At 35.7% G+C, this 27,500-nt stretch overlaps 1 protein-coding gene across 2 annotated transcripts in view; it reads left to right on the plus strand.

Annotated features, from left to right (window-relative positions):
* The window catches only part of LOC106878117 (adhesion G protein-coupled receptor G6), a 126,233-nt gene that overhangs the window by 91,503 nt on the left and 7,230 nt on the right, over window positions 1-27,500 (plus strand). Inside the window, exons 24-29 of one of the 2 annotated variants that reach the window (XM_089344833.1) lie at window positions 11,974-12,102; window positions 14,610-14,759; window positions 15,924-16,045; window positions 18,706-18,829; window positions 21,464-21,608; window positions 24,195-24,267. In XM_089344833.1, coding sequence (XP_089200959.1) covers window positions 11,974-12,102; window positions 14,610-14,759; window positions 15,924-16,045; window positions 18,706-18,829; window positions 21,464-21,608; window positions 24,195-24,267 — 743 coding nt within the window. Of the gene's footprint in view, window positions 1-11,973; window positions 12,103-14,609; window positions 14,760-15,923; window positions 16,050-18,705; window positions 18,830-21,463; window positions 21,609-24,194; window positions 24,268-27,500 lie in introns of those variants that run through there. The other variant, XM_089344834.1, reaches the window with a different exon arrangement.

Genomic DNA, 27,500 nt, shown 5'->3' on the forward strand with positions numbered 1-27,500 from the left:
TTAATCCCATCAATGTAAAACTCTTTTGGCTTCAAAGCGAAGAACTCTGAAATGTCAGTTTCGACCTCCTCTTGGCTTGCGAAAGTTATGTCCCACAAATGATTCTGTAAGCTACGAAACAAATGGTAGTCTGAATGAGCAAGGTCGGGAGAATAAGGTGGATGAGGAATTTTTTCCAAACCAAGATCTTCGATCTTCTGTAATGTGATCTTTGCAGTATGGGGTCGCGCATTGTCATGAAAAAAACATCACTCCTTTTCGATTCATTAAAGCGGGTCTTTTTTTCTTCAAAGCTTTGTTCAAACGCTCTAATTGCTAACAGTAGACTTGAGCATTGATTGTTGCATTAGGTGGTAGCAATTCAAAGTGAATCACTCCTTTGCAATCTCAGCAGATAGAGAGAACTTTTTTGTACATGAAGATCCGTTCTCGGTTGTCGTTGAGCTTTTTCCCTTTTACCAAGCCACTGTTTACGACGTTTAACATTTCAATAGAAGATCCATTGTGTGAAATGAGTTAGCGAGATTGGAGGGAAGAGCAGATGTCAAATCGGGATTTGCGGTTGCTTTCGGACAATTCATGAGGCACCCATATTTCAAGTTTAGGAGCCTTTCCAAGTTGGTGAAGTTGACAATGAACAGTTTTATGGTTTTAACTAAGCTTTATTGCCAGTTCTTCAACTGATAATGCAGGATCTTCTTCAATTAATGCCTCAAGGAGCTTATCATCAAATTCAACTGGACGTCCTGTTCGATCTTCATCTTCAAAAGCTGAAATCTCCACTTCTGAATTTTGCAAACTATCTTCTGCAAGATCTTTCATTCAAGCATTCCTTCCCATAAACTGAGTGTATGTTTCGAGTCGCTTCAGCCGCAGAGTTTCCTTTTTGTACTCATAAAGCATTATGTGCCTTAAATGGTGTTTGGATACTTCCATGTTAGAAAGGGTTTTAATGAAAGAAATTTTAATTCCATTATTCTGTAAAATAATGTTTAATTCGTTTAAATGTACACGAATGCAAAAAAGGGATTTTTAATTCCATTAGACATTCTGAAATGCTATTAAATTTCATTCAATAATAAAAATTGTAAAATAGGAAAGAACTTATAGGATGACCTGATATCTACCTTTTATATCTTATCTTCAACCAACCTGCAAACCCCCCGCCCGAATTCATAAAAATGCAAATCATGAACAGCACCATTCAGTCGGCTATAATGATTCCATCAACATATATAAAACATCAAAAGGTATATTTTTACCCTCTGAAGATATTATGCTCAGGGCATATCAATTTAATGCTTGACTAATTCATCGAGTATATTAACTGGAACAGTTGTAAGGGATGATGATTGATTTGTTGTTAATAATAAACAATTATTAACTTCCCAATCTCCATTTTCTTTTTCTTCTTTTATATGAATATAATCAATATGGTTTTATATATACACCTAAGGAAATTAATTCCACCAAAATATTCGGTATTGAACCAGTACTTCCTTGGATAACACCATACATTCATGGGGCGAACATAGCCTCTAATGGGATTTGATAATTATAATATATGTGGAGGGGGGAGGTGCGTGTCTATGTGTTTGTCCCGCACCACTGCTCACTATTGCTTGACAACCGTATGGGTGTGTCTACGTCCCCGTACCTTAGTGTGTCTGTGTAGTAAGTCCCATTGCGTGGAACGTTGGGCAAGTGTCTTCCATATATATATGGAACCTGTGGAACCTGCCTCAACTTACTTGAAGGCTCGGATTTCCTTTTCAAACAAGGACAGAGGTTCACAATTAAAACTAGTTACACTTGTGCCTCTGAGAACTTAATTTATGTAATAATCTGCTCGGGTTGCGGTCATAACTATATTGGACAGACGGGGTTGACCTTAAGAAGGAGAACCACTCTACATAAAGAGGAAATCTGTTTCCACAATATAGGCAAATTCCTCTCAGTGAACATATAGAAAAATGTTCACATAACATCAAACCAAATTTCACAGTTTTCCCCTTCTACCAGTGCAAAAACACCATCTCTCCAACAAGAACGTTTAAATAAAGAAACTTTTTTCATTGAAAAATACAGAACACGTAGTAATATGCACGCATAAATACTTTTATTATTTTTTTGCATATTTCAATTCACGACTACATCAACCCTTGTTTTGTGTGTGTGTGTACACATATATTCCCCTCCCCTTACTGAAAGCTGAACAGTTATCTCCCTTGTGTAGAATAACAACAAAAATAATAACGATAACCAATTACCTGCCATTATTCTTCTTCTTGTCAAGCCATTCACTCGTAAATATCATCACACAAAACATGGACAAAATGTCTTCTTAAGAAAATACATATTCAAATAAGTAAACCATAACATCATGAATAGCGAAAGCGAAACCGGTCGATATATTAAAAAATATATTAAAACTATGTAAAGTGTGTGTATTTTCCTTTTTTTAAATTTTTTTTTAAATTTCGTATATATATATATATATATATATATATATATATATATATAAAGTAAACAAGGGGTTTGTATGATAGTGTATAGAGGAATATATTATTTAAAAGAGTTCCTACTCTGTTTTTTATGTTTTATTTATATTCTTATAAAATTAATGTGGGATATAGAATATGGAATATATAATATAAATAGTAAAATGAAATGAAGTATTGAATATCTTATTGAATATATGAAATATCGAGTATTAAATATATATAAGGACTAGTATACTTTCCTGCTTCATAGCAGTCATCAAGGTATTAAATTCATATTAATTAATATCAAACTTTTAGCCTATTAAGTTATATATATATATATATATATATATATATATATATATATATATATATATATATACACGCATACACGTACATATGCACATACATGCACCCACATATGCATACACATATATGAGTGAGCATACGTATATATCACGGCTAAGGTATATACATATATATATATATGCACGTTTCCCCATACACATACACCGATGTGCATGTATGTTTCAGCATACATGCATACATAAACACACGCTCGTATCCACGAACATATACATATATATATATATTTATATTTTCACTCACACATATGCATTTATTTGCACACATATGCATTTATTTGCACACATACGCAGGTATACATGTATATATTCATTTGCACTCATGTTTGCATACATTTGCCCGTATACACATACGTATACATATATGTGCATACATGTAGGCATACGCATACACTCATACACATGTCACCACACATATATATATATATATACACATGCATATATATGCTTACATATACATGCATACATATATACGCGTATATACATATATACACATGCATATATGCATACATGCACTCACGTACATCTAGACACATACACTTTCATATGTATACACATATACACACTTCCATAATCACACACTTATATGTATATCTGCTCACTCACGTGTATGCGCTCGTACCCACACATGCATGTATGCACATATATACATATAAAGACTTATGCTCATAAGCGTATACACCCAGACATGTATACGTCTATTCTTATACACAGATATATGTACATAGGTATAAATTTACATCCATTCCCATTTTGAATATGTACTTACATATACTAATAATTAATTAGTCATGTAGGCGTACAGCTATATAAGTATAAAGAAAAGGAAAGTATTTTTAATTAGTCTGTGTAAAAATAAGTATAAACAGGGAGAGAGAATTATTTGAGTGGAAATAAATTATAAGAATGCAAAACATGTGTATATAAATAGGCACACACGCGCGCACATATGCATGTATATATATGACAACCAACTCTCTACTGAGGACTTTGCTGCAGCCCTCCAGGGTTTATCTAAATCGAAGCTCGATCCCTAAGGGAGCTCAGAATAGCTTTCCTCGAGCGCTCTCCAGCTTGTTGAAAAATGTATGTTTATCCCACAATGCGTCCGACTGCTCTCCACGTGCACGATGTGAAATCAGGCTCCATTACATCCTCTCTCAAGCGACACTTACAGCTATTTGAGTTAACCCAACCACTTTTCACCTCAATTTGACATCGAGCACGGTGCCTACCGACAGGCAACCGATAAACATTATGCGCACAGTCAATCCTAAATTCAGCAAATTCGACATAAAAGAGGCTGTTCGTCTCCTCTCTTCTCTATCCTCTCTCGCTCCGTGTGACTCTGAGTCTCCTAAACCGGCACCCCCTGGTAAACAACTAAACTGGTCCGATCCCCCAGAATGTTTGACACCGGTCGTCATCTCTGATAACATCAGAAAGGCGATTTCATCCTTCTCGTTGGTTCAGGTGCAGGAATTGATGGCCTTCGGCGTCAACACCCCAAAGATGGTATCTTCTTATCGGCTGGTGTCGCTGAACCTGAGCTCTTGGAGAATTTGACTCAGTTTGTGAATCAGTTCTCTTCAGCGAACCTCCTCCATTATATCCGCCCACTATTCTTCGGTGCAAAATTATTCAGGTTCACCAAGCCTAATGGAGACCTGCACCCCATTTCGGTCTGCAGCACTCTTCGCCGTTTCACTGCAAAGATGTGCTTACAATCGGTCTCTAGCTTATTGAAGGAGGGATTTTCTTATACCCAGCTAGGAGTGGGCCCCAAATTGGGATGTGAAGCTACCGCCCATGCTACCAGAGCATATGCCAACTTGCCCTCCTTGTCAACCAAGGTCATCCTCAAACTTGACCTTAAGAATGCCTTCAACTCCATCAGCCGCGATGCTGTCTTCAGCCCAGTAAGAGAGAAGGTCCCACGACTCAACCGCCTTCCTTTGCAAACTTATCAGGAGCCCTCCTATCTCAGGAGTCCAACAGGGTGAACCACTCGGGCCCGCTCTGTTCGCACTGGGCATTGATGACATCACCAAGATGGGCGTCAAGCTAGACCTCAACATGTGGTGTCTCGACGATGCTTGTTTGGAGGGACCTCCGAACAGGGTTCTCGCCATTGCTAGCATGATGGTTGGGGAGCTTGGTCGGCGAAGTCACCAAGTAAACAGCTCCAAACGTGAGCTCTGGATCCTCAACCACCTGGCTTCTCAACATCAGCCAACTATTGATAATTTTGTAGAGTCCTTCCTTTCCATTGCATTCCCTCCTCCATCGGTTTGGTGCTCTCTAGGTGCCTCAATCACTGACCTTGCCTTTGAGTCCATCTTCCAGTCGAAGGTAGCTGCCCTTGAGCAATTGCTGAAAAATATTGAAGCTATCGAACCCCAACAAGGTTTTTTCGTACTTAGGAATTACCTTTTGATCCCTAAGATTCTATATTTACTCAGAGTCAGCTCATCTTAGCGATTCCCATCATGCCTCCAACGCTTCGACAACCTAATCTTTGAGAGACTCGAATGCTTAGTCAATGTGAAACTCTCACCAACGTCCCGCGATCTGGCTGTATTGCCCAAGCGATTTGGAGGTCTTGGTCTTTCTAAGTGTTCGTCCCTCTCTCTCTCTCTCTCTCTCCTGCTTCTCCACCCTAGTTAGCAACATCCTCTCCTCTCCAGCATGGACCAGTTCCAACAGGGAGTTGGATGAAGCTCTCCAATACTGGAGGGAATTGGGCTTGTCTGCTCGGGAGAAGGTAGAGGACTGTCGGAATCAGAAGAGCTTGGGACAACATGATTTCAAAGGTTACCTTCAAGTCACTCTTCATCCAGTAGGACCAGTTTTCAAGGCGCCGCTTACTGTCTGCTAGCGCCAAATACTCATGATGCCATTCCTGTTGTTAATGTTGGTGGTCTACTCAGCTTGGACGAACATGGACGAACCTCAGAGTGGAAGCTGGCGTATGCACGGGTTTGATCTGTCGTTGTGGCAGGCTCCTCGACTCCACAGGCTTCCATGGCCTTTTCTTGCCGCCTGAATGCTGGTCGCTTCGCGCGTCATACGGAGTTGAACATGATACTCAAGAAAAGCTTTGCCCGGTCAAACATCCCCTCCATCTTGGAACCATCTGGATTGTCCAGGGCTGATGGGAAGAGACCCGAAGGCCTCACACTGTGGGCCTGTTCGCAAGGCAGATGCCTTGTCTGGGATGTCACAGCTAGCGACTACTTTGCTTTTTCTCACATCCTGGATGCTGCGATCAGGGCGAGATCCACAGCTTCTGCGGCTGAGCAGAACCAAATTCTGAGATAGCGCGATCTGTCGGTGAACTACATTTTCCATGCTGTGGCGTTCGAGACGTTTGGTGGGGTCTGACCACTAACTTCGAGATTCCTGTCTTCACTGGCAACTCGCCTTGCAGAGGTAACTGTTGAGGCTCGTGAGGGCGCTTGGCTGTTCCAGTGCATCAGCCTCGCCGTCACTCACGGCAACGCTGCAAGTGTGTGGCGTGCCTCAATAGCCATTAGAAGGGTTTCCCAGAATCCCCGACTTTTCAACCCAAGGTGGTGAATTGTTTTGTTTTGTTTTTTTCTCTTTTTCCTTTCTGTCTTTTTTTCATTTTCCTTTTTAATTTTTTCAATTGTTCTCTGTTTTGGCCAGGTTTGTAGTTAGATCTTATATATATATATATATACACACACACACATATATATATAGAGAGAGATATAGATATACACACATACATATACATGCATAAATATGCATATACTCGTACACTCACATACACTATTATGCATGTTCAATTTTGTTCAGTTGTACTTAAAAAATATATAGAAGGAGAGAGAATCATGTAAGTGAAAGAGTAATTTTGAAGTGTACAGATGTTTCCATATAAAAATTATATAAGTAATTAAGTAAATACGCACATATTATTTGAAATTGCATATATAAATATATATACAGAAGTGTAAATAAATAAGTAAATAAATAGGCACATATTGTGTTAAATAGTATATATATATATATATATATATATATATATATATATATATATATATATATATATACTAGCAGTATAACCCAACGTTGTCCGGGTGTGACTTATTACGCCATCTACGATAAGTCTTGCTAGGTGAAAATCAACTAAAAAAGAAAGCCTTACAATGAAAAAACCCTTATGATGTAAATATGTTCATAATTCAAAAGACGAAATTAATACGGAAAGTCTGAAGGCTGTTTTGTGTAACATTATTAAGTGTACGTAAATTTCATCCGTCTAATTCGCTATACAAATGCTTGTGCAAAACAACTTTTTGCGCTGCCTTGATTATACATAGCAGGGTAATTCCTTTTCGCAGGAGCTAGGACGGCAATTTGTGATGAAGCAATTGCTGGCGATCTGTTGCTACACAGTTCTGCCAGAATTCTATCAGATTGGGCAGTAGATAATGATGCACCGTTTTGCACTATGTTCAAAGTAACTTCTGGAATGTGGTGAATTGCTGCAGTCTGTTGCTGTCTTTTTAAACCGGTTGCTTTCTTTCCCCAGCAAGCTGTCTTGTTTGGAGGCATAATCTACGTACATATTAAACAGAACAACAAAAGTTATAACAGATGGGAGGGTGGGTAGTTTTCACATTTCGGTGATTTTTCAGATGAACACCCGCACGATTACGTAACCCTAACCCTAAAACCGTAACCGTAAGACTAACCCTCATCGTAACCCTAAAACCGTAACCCTGACCCAAAAACCGTAACCCTAACACCCTAGTGAAAATCGTGCGGGTGTTAATCTGAATAATAATAATAATGACCTCTGCAGATGAAACTCCCAACCAACAACTAAGTCTTAAGTGCATATATATATGTGCAACACACACACACACATACACACTAAATAAAAAAATGTTAGTAAGTACAGGACTTCAGCATTATATATTAAGATAGGCAACACACACACACACACTGAATAAAAAAAAATGACAGGTATTTGTATGTATGTGTGTATTAATGTGTATTCTGTGTCTATATATGGTAGTAATTAAATGCGTTTTAATAAAGATATTAAAAAAATTCAGTTTGTAAGGAATAAATGTTTGACTGTCGATCGTATTTGGAAGAGAATGACAGATATTTGTATGTATGAGTGTGTGAGTTCAAATTCCGCTGAAGTTGACTTTGTCTTTCATCCTTTCGGGGTCTAAAAGATAAGTACCAGTTGAACACAGGGGTCAATATAATCGACTATTCTCCACCTGCCCGAAGCCGCCGTTGTGGGAAAAATTTAAAATAATAATAATAATAAATAAATAATAATAATAATAATAATGACCTCTGCCGATCAAACTCCCAACCCACAACTAAGTCTTAAGTGTATATATATATGGGCAACACACACAATAAATAAAAAAAGATGTTAGTAAGTAAAAGTGTTTTAAAAAGATTGTTAAATTTTCAGATTAACACCCGTACGATTTTCACTACAGTGTTAGGCTTAAGGTTTTTTAGGGTTAGGTAGGTAATGATGCGGGTGTTAATCTCAAGATTTACGAAAAGATTTTCAAAAAAAACTCACAGTTTGTAGGGAATAAATGTTTGTTGATCGTATTTGAGAAAGATGTCTCGCTGGTGAAGGACGGTGTTAGAAATGGAAAGTAAACTTATAATTCCCGCCAATTAGAATGAGGTCATTGGTAACCATAGGTACATATATATGTGTGTATTTACGTATGATTGGCAGTGTGTCTGTTTATTTGACTCTCACTCTCTTTCATTTCTTTGTCTTTTTGTTGGATCGTTCGTAAACGTTCATAAGAGAAAGTAGCAATTGAAACGATGTGTAAGAGGAATAGAAATAGTTAATTTTAGAGGGGCAAAGTAATTTTGTATGTAGTTTTAGTATCTGTCATTCCAGTATCGAAATGTGATTGTTTCAGTTTTGATAGTTTTCTTTTTCTCCTTCCTTTCTTTTTGTATTTGTTGTTGGATTGGTCGTAAAGGTTCATAAGAGAAAGTAGGAGTTGAAAGGATTTGTATTACAAAGAGGAAATTAGATTTTATTAGGGAGAAAATGTTTACCTCCGTAGTTTTACGGATTTTATTCATTATTAGGAAATTTTTGGAGTGAAAAAATGACGCAGTGACCTAACATATTGTATTTAGAATATTAATTGCGATTGTTTAATCGAAGAAATTTGGAATTATGTAAATGTATGAATTTTAAACATACACACACAGAGAGAAAATTTGCCTTTTATAGTATAGATACATATATACACACACAAGTTCATTTATGTATACATATATGTGTATACACACGTGTACATACACACACATACACAATAAGTAAACAAATAAATAAATTGGTAATTGTACATATACGTGTATACATACACACACACACACACACACACACACACACACACACACACACACACATATATATATATATATATATATATATATATATATATATGACAGGTCATCCTATAAGTTCTGTCCGATTTTAACTTTTTTTAAATTGAATGAAATTTAATAGTGTCTAAAACATGGGATGACCTGATATATATGTCTACATAGATATATAGATACATATGCAGAAAAAATTGTAAATTTATACACGCAGTCATGCACACACACATATATATATATATATATATATATATATATATATATATATATATATATATATTTATATATATATATATATATATATATATATATATATATATATATATATATAAAGATGAGAATGTGTGTCTGTCTGTCTGTGTGAATCCCTAAAACTTGAGAACTACACAACCAATTTCATTCAAATTTTCCATATGCCTTACTTACGGTCCAGGTAGTGTTTTAGGTCAGAACAATTTTTAACTTCTTGCTTAGTGCGAGCCCACTGCAATGTCACATCTCCTCCACTATTGTAGTATTACGTGTCAAAAGGGAAAAATAACATCTCTCTATTCCAATGTCAGACAGTTTCACTTTAATACTGAAACTATTAAAGTGAAACTATTATCTCACATATAACACTGTGTGGTAACATAAAATATAAACTGAAGCTAAAACTTATTAAATTATTCTTATTGTTTCTTCAACTTACCGGAGAAGAGTTCCTGGCTCCTTTTACTGCAGGCGAAGGAGTAAAACACGAAGATATTTTGACTTGTCCGGGCATTGCTATTACAAACAAATTAATTCGACTCGTGACATAAACACAAACTACCTCATGCAGACTGCAAAACTCCTGCCAAATTAGCCAGAAACACACACGCACACACACACACACACACACACACACACACACACACACACACACACACACACACACACATCATCATCATCATCATCATCATCTATTCCCCTTTGCCCATGGGTCGGGAATCCTTCCAACAAGGAAAATAGGATGCCCAAAAGGGCTCCCGATCGTCTGTGTCAGAAGCGGTTATGTTCAGATCACAACTAAGTCTTAAGTGTATATATATATATATATGGGCAACACACACACACACACACACACACACACACACACACACACACTCACACACTAAATAAAAAGAAATGACAGGTATTTGTATGTATGTGTGTATTAATGTGTATTCTCTCTCCCTATATATATATATTGTAGTAAGTAAATGCGTTTTAAGAAAGATATTCCAAAAATCCAGTTTGTAGGGAATAAATGTTTAACTTGACAGGTATTTGTATGTAAGTGTTTATTTGTATGTATGTGTGTGTTTGTACGTATGTATGTATGAGTGTGTATTCAAAAACATCTATATTTACACTTTAAAGTTGGTTTTCACACTCAACCCTGTTCTGCAGGATCAGTGTCGCGACGGGAGGTTTGCGCCCATCTCTACGTTCTGAGTTCAAATTCCGCCGAAGTCGACTTTGCCTTTCATTCTTTCGGGGTCTAAAAATAAGTACCAGTTGAACACAGGGGTCGATATAATAGACTATTCTCCACCTGCCCCAAGCGGGGGAAATTTAAAATAATAATAATGACCTCTGCCAATCAAACTCCCAACCCACAACTAAGTGTTAAGTGTATATATATATATATATATAAATATAAATATATATATATATATGGGCAACACACACACACACACACACACACACACACACACACACACACACACACACACACACTAAATAAAAAAATGTTAGTAAGTAAATGTGTTTTAAAAAAGATTGGTAAATTTTCAGATTAACACCCGCCCGATTTTCACTACAGTGCTGGGTTCGGGTTTTAGGGTCAGGGTTAGGGTTAGGGTTAGGTAGGTAATCGTGCGGGTGTTAATGTCAAGATTTACGAAAAAAATTTCAAAAAAACAGTTTGTAGGGAATAAAAGTTTATCGATCGTATTTACAGTCTACAACGTCTCATATGTGCCTCAACTAAACTCATTTTAATATCATAAAGTCGATACGAATTAGACTTGTATGATATAAAGTAATTTGAAAAAACATTTTTAGGAAAAATATAAAATTTGTTGCCTATTTTACCCTAAGTATTAAAAGAGCATATCCCATCATATTCCGTGGTCTGTTGCCATCGTTATGCAAGAAGCTCAATTCCATGCTTATACCATTTGGCTGGTTTAGAGGCAAAATAACTCCCTGCATCCGTTTTCAATCTCATCCACATTGTTGAACTTTCATCCATGCAGTTAATAAGACATGCCTCGGAAAAGGTGGTAATCTGATGGTGTAGGCAGGGCGAGGCAGCATTTCTAGACACACCCCTAATTCCTCAAGTTTGCGGTTGATCATATTGGCAGTGTGTGCTCAGGCATTGGGATTCTGTAGGAGTGCAGACAAGGTATTTTCAACCAGAGCCTCTGGTAGAGATCACTTTCTTAAGGTACTATGATGTGAGATGAAATACAGTACACGTTGGTTGCGAAGAGATCTTCTTTAGCACCCACACCCGCACCCATTATGTTAACAATTTAGATACAAAACACATTCCCCACCCACTAGAGCAAGAACAACCGTCAGGCTTGAACTCGCCTGTAATACATATTGTGTTTATTTGTACTAAATAAAGTAATAATGTATCACTTTATTCTATTGAATAAATTAGTTTATTTAATTACTTCTCTTTACAGGTTATACAAGAGTCTAACACCGGAGAAAATAAAAAGCTTAACAGTCATATTATTGGTGCAAATATTCCAAACATTCAAATGACCAACCTTAGTGAACCAGTTAATATATCATTGACTTTAAAACGTCAGGTAATAGCTGGGTATTTATTATTGTCGATGTTATTGTTCTTGTTGATGTTAATGTTTCCTTTCCAGTCCATATCTCACATTTCCCGAAATAAACACGGAGCACGGCGCTAATACTAGTAGTATTTGTAGTAGAAGTAGTAGTTACTGCTGCTGTTGTTGGTAGTGTAATAGCATAAATGTGTCAGTATTTGCAGTGCTTGTTGTTGAGTTTTGTAATTAGGGTCAGTCCTGATCAGATCCCTGGTACATATTTAGTTTCTGCCAAATAACGAGGTACAATCCCCAAATCTGGTGATCCAGAAACACCTTTCTCGAGATTAAGGACATTCTTCACATGTCCATATATAGCGTTGTGCTGTGTGACAGTTTATATATGATATTTCTCCACAATTTCCTCCAATTGCCTGTAAGTTTTGATGAGATATCACAACAGTTAAAGACCTGGTAAGCAAGATCAAAGAGCCGCATTTATTACTTGTTTACATATATCCTTTAAGACGTACATTTCATCTTAGTGATAGGTGTCCATGTTTATATTGATGTTGTTGCTATTTTGGCTGTGTGTGTGTGTGTGTATGTGTGTGTGTTTAAACTGATTGAGAGGAAGGTTGTTTTAGGATGTCACTATAGTAGCGTCCTAACATGTTGTTTCGAACCGTATCAGATACAAGTGAATGGAACTAAAACCAGATAGGTTCTAGCCATGACCATCTCAACGTTGTTGACATAAAGTGTATCATTTCTCTTTTGTAATATTATGGTGTGATTTGAGGGTGGTCTAGCTGTTGTTTCTAATAGATAGATGCATCACTCTCTGGTGTGTAGCATATGTGCCTGGGGATGTTCTATTGTATCTACATTTAACAGTAGAGGTGGTCATTGGTGGGGTGGAGTCTTCACATAGTGTGAGGATGTGAAGACTGATATTTCATGCTCTTTGTAATTTGTTATGATGCATTGCAAAGTGTTGGTGCCCCAACAGTACCATCATTACACATAATATATTGTTTATATTCTAGTGTTACTGTTTATATGTATTGCCGAGGTATAGACCGGCTCAGCTTTTGGTTTGCTTTTATGTCGTTTTGTTTCCCTTACTATGTCCTCTATGAGTGGCGTGAATGTTACAATTCCTAGTTTGATTTTTTTATATGTGAGATACGTTCACGGATGTTCACATTTAATCGATCATTGTTCTTTGATGCACTTTGTTGTTTCTAATCAAAACAGAGATGATGGAACGGATTAGTACAACACTTAGTTTATATGATAGATGTCACGCTTGTAGGCTTACGAAAAGTCTATGAAGTCGAACAGACTGGGTAAAGTGACGTACACTTGCAGTACATGGGCTATCAAATTAAAAGTTCTACGTGTATTGTTATAGAGCAACTCTAGAGGCATAGAGACCAGAATGGGTTTTAGTGCTGTTTAAGATTGTTTTTTACTGAGAGACAGGAATGGTTTCAAAAAAGTTTCTGATTTCGGTGGTAGTTAGAATGGTGCATGTAGATATTTATGTTGCATGAGGGTTTTCTAAATTTTGTAGAGTGTTTAATGAAACGAGTTTTAAAAAGCGGGTATATATAGGCTGGTAATATGAAAAATGAATAAATCTGGAGAATTTTGTGGATGCGTATACGAGTCTGATGCATCTTTGCAATGTTGCTTTAGTTGGCTTTTTTGTTAAAATTTTATAATTGTCCTGTTGTAGCATTGGTGAGGTAAATGATGTAGTATAGGTTGGGTAGGTAATAAAAGTAGTTTAGTGATCGGTGAAGTCAAACTGTTATTTATATTAGCGGTGTACCCGAAATTAGTGTGTATACATTAAAAGGTACTCTGCTTTAACTATACTAAACAAAAGTGTGTAAAAGTTTAGTTGTAGTGTGTAACTTAATGGGACGATTAGGGAAGTATGTACACCCTTATTTTAATGCTCCCTCTTGCTGGTTGTAATCTTTAGTGCTTGCGTTACCAACCGCGGCTATTATTGTTGTGAGAGTTATAACTTGTTGTGTCATTATACATTAAGTATTGTGTGTGACGGGGAAAGTATTTTTTAATTCCTAGATGTTTCAGGTTGTTTGTCTTGTATTTTAGTATCACCAGGTGTTATTTTTCTATGATTGCATACTACCTATCCTGGTTGCAGCTGTGCAATTTCAGTGAACATTGTTATTGTTGTTGTTTATCTTCATGTCATCTCTAATCCAGTAAACCAGTGGTGAAATACATCACTACAATGAACACCTAGCTATCTCATATTTTATTAAGCGAAACAGTCCAGTGCTTTCTTCCACTTTTATGATCTGGTGTAGAGTCTTATAAATGTGATGAAATGGTCACAGCCAGCGATGTGGGATTTCTAGTGTCAGTCATAAGCAATCATTGATGACCATGGTCAGTTATGATGGTTTATTGGTGAAATAAGCAAAAGACACATTATAATTACTTGTATCTTAATTACGATGTATTTTGTTTAGATTATCAGATTTTTTTTTCAGAATGCAACCAATCCACAGTGTGCTTATTGGGATGAGTCCCCTGGACAAAATCCCCATTGGTCAACGTATGGTTGTAGTACATCCGACTATGTACCAGGAAAGAAAGTATTGTGCTCCTGTAACCGCCTTGCAAGTTTTTCTGTACTAATGGTTAGTAATATTAAAAATTGTTAATGATCTGTACTTTGGCAGCTGATGTTTAACCATTAAAAATTCTAAGGAATACTAACATAGTAGATTTTGTGTCGATGGCTGTTTTATTATACATGTAAGGTTGATATATTGTTAGAAGTTACTGTTGTTCTTGTTGTTATCGTTGTTGTTCATTAGCATACATTTAGGATGGTATCTTTTCAATGTACCAAGTTATCATCTTCAATGAAAGGCATGAAAACTTCTCCAATATTGAGCTGAAGGAAACAGAGATCAACTGACCTCTCTCCTAGTATGAATATCTATTGTACCAAGACTGTCTAAATGGTAGACTAACTGATAGGTATCTAGTCAAGGCATCATAGATCTCCTGAGAATACTAAACATGTTTGCTCCCCTGGCGTTAAACCGTTTATCTCTTTCTGATTCGTTACGAATTCTCTCCTCTCATTCACGAGAGTTCTCATGAATAATACATATGCTTTATTGACTTTCATGTCACTAATACCTGCCAGTTATACAACAATTCTGTTCCCTACAACCATAAAACATACACTTGTCTATAGTACATAGTTTATCTGACAGAAATAATTGAACTAACTCAATATATAAGTCCATTCCAAACCGGTTCTAGTACCACCTAACATCACAACAACAGAAGAGCAAATAGTGGGGCCACTGATGTTGTTTCTGTCATTGTCCATGATGTCAGGAACATTACTAAATCAATTCAGTTTGTGGTCTCTATTACTGTGATTGTTTTCACTTCTGTTATTTTTGTTACCCAAGTAATTTTAATTTTACATTTCTTTCCGCATCTACATACTTATTCGTCTCATATTTCAAAACATATGTCCATCGAAAACGAGATGAATAACTTCTTAAGAAAGTTGTCGTTCATATTTTGTCATAACGGACACTCAACAATACCCACGACAAATCAGTTTTGAAATAGATTAGTCCTACTTACTAAAAGACTACTGCTCTGTTAAAAAAGGGAACTACTGGAATTATAGCAGCAAGAATAAGAAGGTTTAATAGTGAAAGAATGTAGCCCTCACATTCTACATTAACATTATATACATTCACAGTTTATATAAGCAGTGACCGAAGAAGAGGAGAAGGAGGAGCTAGTTAATATATTGTTTGTTTCTATTGCAGGATGTCTATCAGAATGAAGGAAGCATAGAGAATGTTCATCTTTTATCCATTCTTTCAAACATTGGCTGTGGACTATCATTTGTCTGTCTCATTCTTACAGTAATAATTCATGTTTGTTTCAAGTAAGCATTTCAAATTCTATTTTTATAAACTGTTCAGATACACAAACACAACATCTAACAGTTTGTGAGCTTCTCACAAATTGTTAAGATCGATGTGCTTGATGTCTGCAGGATAAGGGGAGGAGTCAGAATATTATCGCTCTGAAGAGGAGTGATAGGACATAGTTAATGCAGGTTTTGTAAGTGACGCAATGTAAGGATAAGATGCGAAAGATAAAAGTGGCGGTGGGGATCTATCCTGTGTGTTACAACAAAGTTGGGTTGTAACTTGTCAATTCAGTAAAGTATAAATGCAGTATTGTAGTGAAGTAGTGACACTCTTTCTGCTATTACTACTATATCAGTGTCTGTATTTCATTAAACAGTATGCCTGTAAACTGTTGTGGGTGTTGGTGAGTTAATATTTTCAATGAAACCCAGATGAACATATTTTTAGTGTGGCCGAGAATATTCGTGTATTTTCTGTATATGTGGAAGTGGTGTACATGTGTGCGTGTGTTTGTAGCAGTAATACCCTCCCAAAGATGTTAATACAACTCGAATGCGGGACTATCTTGAGATTTGTAGAGTGTCAGCATTTGCTTTAAGCTGACCAGTATTTCCTTAACTAAAAGAGTTTGTGACATGGTGTTGGCAATGGTACATACATACATACATACATACATACATACATACATACATACATACGTAAACGAAGAGAAAGAAGTGTCTTGGACCGAGAAATAAACAGCCATGCTGTCGCAATTCATATCATCGCCATCGCATCTATCGTATACCTATATATATATATATATATATATATATATATATATATATATATATATATATATATATATATAATGTGAAGAATATAAGAGACCTGGTAATTCAATCGGCAAATATAACTCCGATTAGAGATGGATTTAAAAGGCAAATGTACATAATAGAATAAAAAAAATAAATAGAGAGACATTTTATTCTATTTTCTATTATTATATTATGTTTTTTTTTAATCTATAAATAAATAGATATATTAAAAATATATGTGTAAATTAATAGAGTTTAAAAAAATCCCCGGATGGAACAATGAAAACATTAAAACATGCGTGTATAGGTAAAAAATATTGGAGAAAGACTGAAGTGGTGATGGAAGCGAAGTAAAAGATACAATGAGGAGCGAAATTAAAATTCGGGATAGTAAAAAATTAAAGTAGGATACCAACGATCGTTTCTGGGAGTTCATTGCGGGAAAATAAAGGGATATAGTACCCATTATTTGGCAATCCTTCCTTCTTCAGGGTAACTGGTTTTTCATGACGAATGACGAATAGTGGAGGGGGGTAGGTTAATTTTTAGAGATAAGGTGCATGTGTGAGGAAGGTAAAGAATTAAATATATTCCAATAAAAATATTAATAAAAAGGAATGAATGTTTGTTTTAAGATATATCCTAGTTTAATTCTAACCAAAGTTATTATAGTGTAAGATTGTTGTGCAAGTTTTATGTTTGTATGAGAAAGCCACGTCTGACAAGTTGTTTAGTAGTGATGGGTTGTTTTGATTTAATTTAGGTAATTCTTTACCTTCCTCACACATGCACCTTATCTCTAAAAATTAACCTACCCCCCTCCACTATTCGTCATTCGTCATGAAAAACCAGTTACCCTGAAGAAGGAAGGATTGCCAAATAATGGGTACTATATCCCTTTATTTTCCCGCAATGAACTCCCAGAAACGGCCGTTGGTATCCTACTTTAATTTTTTACTATCCCGAATTTTAATTTCTCTCCTCATTGTATCTTTTACTTCGCTTCCATCACCAATTCAGTCTTTCTCCAATATTTTTTACTAATACACGCATGTTTTAACGTTTTCATTGTTCCATCCGGGGATTTTTTAAACTCTATTAATTTACGCATAAATTAAATCCATCTCTAATCGGAGTCATGTCTGCGGATTGAATTACAAGGTTTTATGTTTCTTCATATTACGTATTTATATCTTTCGTCTGAAGCTACTCTTGAGCACTTCTAAGTCCAAACCTCTACATTATGAGAGAATTTCTAATAAATCTTCCTTCTCAAAACACACACACACACACACACACACATATATATATATATTGAATTGAACTGATTTTAGGTCACGAGCTGTGACCATGCTGGGGCACCACCATTTGTATATATGTGTGTGTGCGTGCGCGCGTGTGTGTATGTGTTGATGTACATATGTATGCATTCATGCATTCATGTATGTATGCACGTATGTATGTCCATAAGTATATATGCATGCATGTGTATATGTATATGTATATGTCTCTTCCACAAATACGTTATCTAAGCTGTTCGGCCATGCAGATTTCCCAACACCTTCAGTAATAGCTGATTTATAACCAAGGTATCTCTGGAGAGATAAAGAGGATACTCAGTCGCTGGTGAAATCCCAACACCAAATTGAAACTCCTCCTATTTTTCTGTCTATGATGATATTACATATAACAAGGTGTTTACAACTGACTCAAATGTATTGATATATTCTATTTTATGGTATAGCACTGTTGTCAATGTATCAACAACGTATATTTTATACGTTGTAGCTATTGTTTATGCATTGAGTGATATTTTTTAGAGAGTTATGCTTCAATAAGTGAAATATCAATAAATTGTCTTTTCATTTTTTCAGAAATCTATGGAAATTGATGAGTTCAAAGATTTTAGTAAACTTGTGCTGTTCTTTAGCTGTCACTGATCTTATCTTTCTGATAGGCATGCGAGTATTTACTATGAAAATAATAATTGTTTGTAAGGTAAGTGAAAACATATTCAAACTCGTACATATTTTGTTTTGATTTTGAACATTATGAACAACAGTTTGTTACTTCAAATAGATTTCGCCCAGTGGCAGTCCATGCGTCATCTCCTTCCAGATTCTTCCAACAACTCTAAATATTATATTTAATGTTTAGATTGTTCTTTCTACTCTGAGTATGCGCCTGCAGACTGAAAGTTACAAAGGAAATAAGAATACATAACATGCTGCACCCAGTGAGTAGGGTAGCTCGGGATCTGTTGGATTCCCTAGTTGCCGCTGGATGGCACTCCATCCTGCCGAGGAATTTTATTGTTATAATACTGTTGTTATTGTTCCTTTGTTTACAAGTGTTTTATTCAAATCTCCACTGTCTTTTGTTTTGTATTTTTTGTTTGGTTTGGTTTATGACTCCTGTGGCTAATAAAGAATTATTATTCTTTTTTTTATCTCAGGTTTTGTTGGAACTTTTGGAGTCTTGCATGCGTAGCGGGCTTGCTACCTGCAGCCGACGGTACCATTCTATTCGCACTTTTCAGCTATCTAATACATGCCTGATTATTCTGACTGTGTAACATTGTAACATTTCTGCTGGGCACTCTATTCCGATTTCTTTTATATTCCTCATGATCCCTTCTGATACTGTCCCCAAGGACCCAACAATAATTGGTACTATATTCATCTTCTTCATTTTCTATAGCCGGGTTATTTCTTTCCTAAGAGGGGTGTATTTCTTTATTTTTTCGCTTTCTTTCTTGACTATTCGTGGGTCAAAGGCGCACGCAGCATCTTTTGAGTCTCATAGATTGTTAGTTTCCCAGGGATCTTGTCAAAATATTTGTCAGTACCTTTCTTGATCATTCTCAGGTTACTTACAACAACGGGGATGGTTTTGGGTTTTAATTGTTACGTCTTAGATATCTCAGTCTCAAGGTCCTTATATTTCGACAGTTTTTCAAATTCCTTTGAAATGTATCAGTAGGCATTCTCATGTCCATAACAGGAATTCTTTTTTTTTTCGTCAAAAGTCTTTGGTGACGATATCTGGTGATTTAGCATTTATTTGCCTATCTGTATGTACCCCATAATCCCATAGGATGGTAACATTCTGTCCCTCAGTGACTGGCTCTGGATGGTATTCATATCAGATCTTAGGGTGCGGGACATCATAGTGAAAGCATACGCTCCAGTGCAAATATTGGCCAACTCAATCATGCCTGCTTTATATTTTGTAGCGGCAAGGACTGAGCAACCGGCAACAATGTGGTTAATACTCCCCAGTTTGTCATTGCAGGGTCTACACTTTGTGTCTGTCTCGTTGTGTGTGACGTTAGCTTGATAGTTCTATGTGAGGAAACTCTGATCTTGTGCCGCTTGGATAAATCCTGTTTCGGCTTTCAAACGAGCATTCCGGAACCACTGATGAGTTCTTCGGTTTGCAAAATTTAGAAGTGAAGATTTCAGCCTTGAAGATGAAGATCCAGTTGAGTTTGAGGATAAGGTCCTTGAGTCATTATTTGAAGAAAATCTTGCATTATCAGTTAAAGAATTTGCAATAAAGCTTAGTTAAAACCATAAAACTGTTCATCGTCATCTTCAAAAACTTGGAAAGGCTCCTAAACTTGGAAAATGGGTGCCTCATGAATTGTCTGAAAGCAACCGCAAATCCCGAGTTAACATCTGCTATTCTCTCCATTTTCGCAAACTTATTTCACCTTTTTTGGATAGACTTATGACTGGTGACGAAAAATAGATCTTCTATCGAAATATTAAACGTCGTAAACAGTGGCTTGGTAAAAGGGAAAAGCTCAGCCACAACAAGGAAGGGAACTTCATGGAAAAATGGTTCTTCTCTCTATCTGGTGGGATTGCAAAGGAGTAATTCACTTTGAATCGTTACCACCTAATGCAACAATCAATGCTCAAGTCTACTGTCAGTAATTAGAGTGTTTGAACCAAGCTTTGAAGAAAAAGAGACCCGCTTTAGTGAATCGAAAAGGAGTGATGTTTTATCATGACAGACCCCATACTGCAAAGATCACATCACAGAAGATCGAAGAGCTTGGTTGGGAAAAAATTCCTCATCCACCTTATTCTCCCGAACTTGCTCCTTCACACTACCATTTGTTTCGTAGTTTACAGAATCATTTGGGGGACATAACTTCGCAAGCCAGGAGGAGGTCGAAACTGACATTTCACTGTTCTTCTCTTTGAAACCAAATGAGTTTTACATTGATGGGATTAAAAAGCTTGTAAATAGATGGAAGGAAGTCATAGATAATCAGGGGAAGTACATTAATGATTAAATTAGATTAATTATATATTCGGTAGTCAGTTATTATTATTATTACTATTATTATTATTATTATTATTATTATTATTATTATTATTATTATTATTATTATTATTATTATTATTATTATTATTATTTCTTTATAGTAGGGTGTGTGATTGGCAAATCCCGAAACCCAAATTTTGAGTTTTATCCTTCTGAGCTCAATAATCTAAACTACCAATCAAGTAGTGGCATCGATATCGTTAACAATGCCCCAACCCTGCAAAACAATATATATTTGAAACCATGTATCAAAGTTAGCAATCATTATTGTTTTTGTTGTTGTTGTTATTGCAGACAATGGCCACTCTGTTACACTACTTCCTTTTGACATCTCTCATGTGGATGACTGTAGAGGCGCTTCATGTGTGTCTGGCTTTGTTTGTTTTATCCAAAACATATCAGAATTTTTTTATGGTGAGGAGTTCAATTTTGGCTTGGGGTATGTATAACGATTCTGTCTTTTTACCACTACTTCTATCTCTCATATGCACACAATTTCTGTCTTTCTTTTTTTGTTTGTTTGTTTGTTTCTCTTTCACACACACACACACACACACATCCATATACATACACACACCTGTGCACACACATACACACACACACCGAATGTCACTTGATGGGAAAAGGTACACTTGAATTACTGGAACCTTGAATATCATACTTATTCGTTTCATTGAACTAAAAATGTTAAAAAGCAAAGATGACTTCAATGGGAATTGAACTCTGGATACTTAACTAAACAGTATAAATCGTGTCTTCTGGTTTTCTATTTAAGTTGATGCTATTATGTAGGTACTGAAGTTCATTATACTCCGTTTTGTCTATATTATTGTCAGACATTGCTATAAAACATCTAGGACATTGTTCTCTGTCCTGAATCCTTTACATCATTATCATTCTTATAATACTTAAAAACATTTTTGAAGCTAGAAATTAAAAATCTCGTTGCTTGAATACAACTACTATCTCGATTACAGATCTGTCTCACAGAAAACTCCAGTTTTACAAACCCAGGAGCATTAAATTCTGAAGGAAAACATGACTCCACTACAGTAATTATTCAGTTCTAGATCAGCACTGATCGAGCAGACTCATAACTGAAAACGTTCGATCTATAACCAAGTATTATATTGCCCAATGTGTTCTTCGATTTTTAGTATTGTAAGATGGGACTTAAGGAAATTTAGCAGCTATTTCTAGCATAGTGAAAGCATTGAGTCTTGATTCCTGTAGGAAAGGATTAAGCCCCTGATAATTTAGATATTGTAGTATTACTGTATAATGTACATAAATGTCCAGGTGATGCTGAATGAATATATATATATACCATGAGTTAAACGAGGAATGATATAATGAAGAAAAATCCTGAGGAACCAATGGCAACATAAGCTGAGAAGTCTAGTGGTTTGACATCTGAAGATAAATATTCTTAGCTAATGTTTCCTAAAGGTTAGATGAAGTGAAAAGATAACACAGATTTGGAACCTTCGACAAATAATCGCCTATGTCAGTCACTTGGTCTTCTTACTTCTTCAATTGGATGTGAATTATATGTAGAATTCTCATCTAGATTTGACTAAATAAGAATTTAGATGTGACTGAAGGTAGTTAGCTGAATGTTGTATTTAGATGGAACCACTGTAAGATATGTTGTTGTTGCTGTTTGACTTCAGATCAGCTCAGCAAATCTATAACCAAAGACATTCTTAACGTCACCAGCCTCTCTTTATAGACAGTTTCTTTTAGGTTACATTTTCTGGCTGTTGTTTCTACCGGATAAATTCCAGATAAGATCTCCCTCTGGCAATATTTACACCTATATCATGAATGGAGGAAATTCAACATATATTTTACAGAGAGCCACATGAAGAATTTCTATCATAACATAATCAACTTGGAACATGGAAGATGTAAATTAGCTAAATAATTTCAATAGTAGGCAAAGGAGTGGCTGTGTGGTAAGTAGCTTGCTTACCAACCACATGGTTCCGGGTTCATTCCCACTGTGTTGCACCTTGGGCAAATGTCTTCTACTACAGCCTCGGGCCGACCAAAACCTTGGGAGTGGATCTGGTAGACGGAAACTGAAAGAAGCCCGTCCTATATATGTACATATATATATATGTGTATGTATGTATGTGTATATGTTTGTGTGTCTGCGTTTGTCCCCCCAACATCGTTTGACAACCGATGGTAGTATATTTACATCCCAGTAACTTAGCGGTTCGGCAAAAGAAACCGATAGAATAAGTACTAGGCTTACAAAGAATAAGTCCTGGGGTCGATTTGCTCGACTAAAGGCGGTGCTCAAGCATGGCCGCAGTCAAATGACTGAAACAAGTAAAAGAGTAAAAGAGTAAAGAGTAATTAGTGGAATAAGATATTAATTTTACTTGATCAACATAGTAGTTTAGTCAGGAATAATGGCAGATGACCAGTTTGATTCTTATTAAGCAATGTGGTAAATATTAGTGAACTCAGCTTGAATAGACTAGTAAATTCGTGAGATGCGAAAGTAGATGGGAAATGAGATGTAAACGTGCGGAGAGAAAAGTGGATGAAATATAATACTTATTATATATGATAAATGTATACTATAAATCTCGACGGTTAACCAATAAAACAGCCTAAAATTACTTTCATTTTATGAACGAATCTAATACGAAACCTTAGAAGTTAGTGAGGATGAATTTTGTTGTTGTTTATGTGAATTAGTCTTCATACTGTTGTCCAGAACTTCCAGTATGTCTGACATGTTGTTTCTCATTGAAACATATAGTCGATAGAATTGAAGTTATGTATTAGTGATACATGTCTTCAAGAAGTCAAAGGGTAAGATGGCAAAAAATGACCCCTATATGATATGAAATAAGATATTGATTTCTTTTGAATTAGCTATTTTTTCTGAACAAAAACGTAGTCAAAACATAGTCAAATATATCGATTCAAATTTCAAAAATTTATGGTTTTAAATATTGATTAATAACCACTTATTTGTATTCATTCATGTAAATATCGTTGCCAGGTCTTCCAGCCGTCATTGTCATAATTACTCTGGCAATTAACTCCACAAACAATTACATCAGAATTGGAGTAGGGTAAGTATTTCTGTGCCTTGATCATCTCATTTTCTCTGGTCTTCACAACTAATATTTTGGGAGAGCTATTTATACTAACGGGTCCCGTGAATATTCCACGGAATTAATGTTAAACCTATTGGGTTATTTCCGAAGACTTTATCCCAAAACCTTGAAAGCGTAGTCTGTGTTGTGTCTGTATAGAATGATGGCTGCTTATCTGTTACTCATTGAAAAGTGAAAGAAATTGGAATACGATGATTACTTAATGCACTTTATATATACACCATATATATATATATATATATATATATATATATATATATATATATATATATATATATATATATATATATATAGCCTTTTCTGTTTGTTTTCCTGTCTTGTTTTTTGTCCGTCACTACATTCCTCCATGGCAAGATTTAATTTGTGTATACAAATTTAATTTGCGGTCCATGGGAAGAGCCGTTTTAACGATGCGTCCTGCCCAGCTCTTCGAAACGCCGGTGTTAAAAGCGGGGTAGCTGATGAAGTAGAATGTTCTCTATGTGGCTTGCGTGTTTTCTCGTCTACGTTTTGTTTGCAATGTCCTGTACCCAGATATGCACCTATACATACAGGTGGATGTCGGTATGCACATACCTGTACGTATATATGCATATACTCATTTACTATTTGTTTTATATATATATATATATATATATATATATATATATATATATATATATATATATATATATATATATATATATATATATATATATAATAATAATAATATTATTAGAGACAAAATCCAAAATTACAGGTAAAAAACTCAATTAAAATCAATTTATAAAAAAATAAAATTAAATTGAGCCTTATAGATAAAGTATATATAAAATATATATAGTTTTAGGGAAAATAACCAATTTTCAAGAACTCATCGATGAAAATCCACTATCACATATAGAAAAATTAATATATATATATATATATATATATATATATATATATATATATATGTATATGTATATATATATTATGCACAGTTTTATAGAATTAATACCCAGTACTCATAAAATTAATATACACTTTTATTTGTCCATTTTCTTCTTAAACAAAAAAAAATATAACGTGCATATGATACAACTGTTAGTTAAATTGCATAAGTGTGAATATTTCACGGAAATGCACTTATGCGCATGTGTTAAATGATAGATGATATCAATAACTTAGTTCAATTTTAAAAATACACGTTGTACTATCCAATCACCAACTTTTGTTATAATAGGGCGGGTGATGTTATTTTAATTGGGTTTTAGTTTCTTTTTGGAGAAACCCCTGAAAAGTTGTGGTTAGGGTCACACAGCAATAATATATACTTTTTTGCGATTTCAATTTTGGCAACACTCCTGTTTATACTCCTTGAAGTTTGAAACCCCGCCACTACTACCAAAACAATAAGGATAAATTTTTCAATATGACGGAAATCCAAGATGGCGGCAAAATATACAATTTTGCAACGAAATCCGTAGCTGTTACCAAGAATGTCATGTGATATGTCTTTACATATGTTTTTGAGGTCATAGAACAGGAATTTGATATGCAATAAACAGTTTAATAAGAAATAATTAAGTAATTTAATTTACAAAAAGAAAATCATTTGCAAAGTTCCGTAATTTATATGATACAGTAATACTTTTACATCCATTATGGCTTCAGAATCTCACACTACATCATCCAATGCATGATTGAAATCAATACGGCTTACGTCTGTCTTGCAATTAACATTATCCAAGTAAATTTTCGAATTTATTGCATATCGTTCCATTGACAGTTTTTGATAATTTTATTTCAAACAGAAAATGTCGCTGATTCTTGGCACAGAAAGGGCAGTGTCTCTAGTATATCTGATTACTAAAAATAACCTATCGACCTTTTCTTTATCTGTCCTGAGATAGGTATTTACCTCAGTGCTACTAGTAAACGGTCCACCATGATTTCTCAAAATATCCAGGCTTGTCGCCTATCCATTGCAGCATTGGTGATTTCTTTCTTTTCCTGTCCCCGCGCCATTAACTGTTGCTGGTGGTTAACTCACTCTTTAATGATGTCAGGCACTCGCCCCCTAACCAACCTCCACCCACCCACCCCCACCCCACCACCACCACCACTACCACACGTTTAGTGAGTTTGGTAAATTGCCTGAATGCTTCGGATTTTTTCAGCATTCAATCAGATCAGCTGATTTGGATTTAACTAGAGAAGATGATGCTAATTTGAGTTGCTTCGCACTTCGACGTCTCAACTCATAGTTGATACATTCGACACTGCGTTCTGAGTCGAGATTATGAATGAGAGCTCTCTCTAGTTTAGCTAAGTCCATGTTTTCTAGAGCATGTGGAAACTCTTAAAATGTGTTTCCAAAACAAGACAGAACTCTTTTCTGGTTTTGGAAACCAGCTGCTAACTTTGGAGGAAGCCTTGACAGTACTTTTGACACTCCTGGCTTCAACTCGGTTGCAATAGCTTCAACAGCACAGCATATATCATTTAGAGTAATGGACGTTGTAGAAGTTTTCCTCTTTTAAATGCTGCTTTTTGGCGTACTTATCCAAGCCAAACTCCATGTTAATGTTTTCAATAAAACTTTTCACAGTTGTTAGTAATACCACCCCATCATTATTATTTTTGCGTATAGCTTGAGGTTATCCATATAAAAGAGGCATAACATTGTTCTATCAAAGATATTGTATCCATATCATATTGTGTATGGTTCAATTCATGTGACAGAGATATGAGTGCTAAGCGAAAAGGGAATAGGGACAATTAGTCTCCTTAGAATATTCCTCGGTTAATATCAATACTGCCAGAAGACGGTGAGCTGGCAGAAACGTTAGAATGCCGGGCGAAATACTTAGTGGCATTTCGTATGTCTTTACGTTCTAAGTTCAAATTCCACAAAGGTCGACTTTGTCTTTCATCCTTTCGGGGTCGATAAATTAAATACCAGTTGCGTACTGGGGTAGATCTAATTGACTGGCCCCTCCTCCCAAATTTCGGGCCTTGTGCCTAGAGCAGAAAAGAATATCAATACTGTTAGATGTACTTATACATTTACTATGATTGAGGTACAATTTTCTGTACCAAATTTTCATACTTCGTCAAAAGAAACCCTCGATTAATCAGAAGTTGATCTTTGCAGCCATAAGAATTCCTACAGCAGTCCATCAGTTCTGAAGGCGGAATGTGTTGGTCAAGAAATTAGTACGTGC

This window comes from Octopus bimaculoides, chromosome 28, assembly GCF_046866305.1.
Source record: "Octopus bimaculoides isolate indiv1 chromosome 28, ASM4686630v1, whole genome shotgun sequence".
NCBI lineage: Eukaryota > Metazoa > Mollusca > Cephalopoda > Octopoda > Octopodidae > Octopus > Octopus bimaculoides.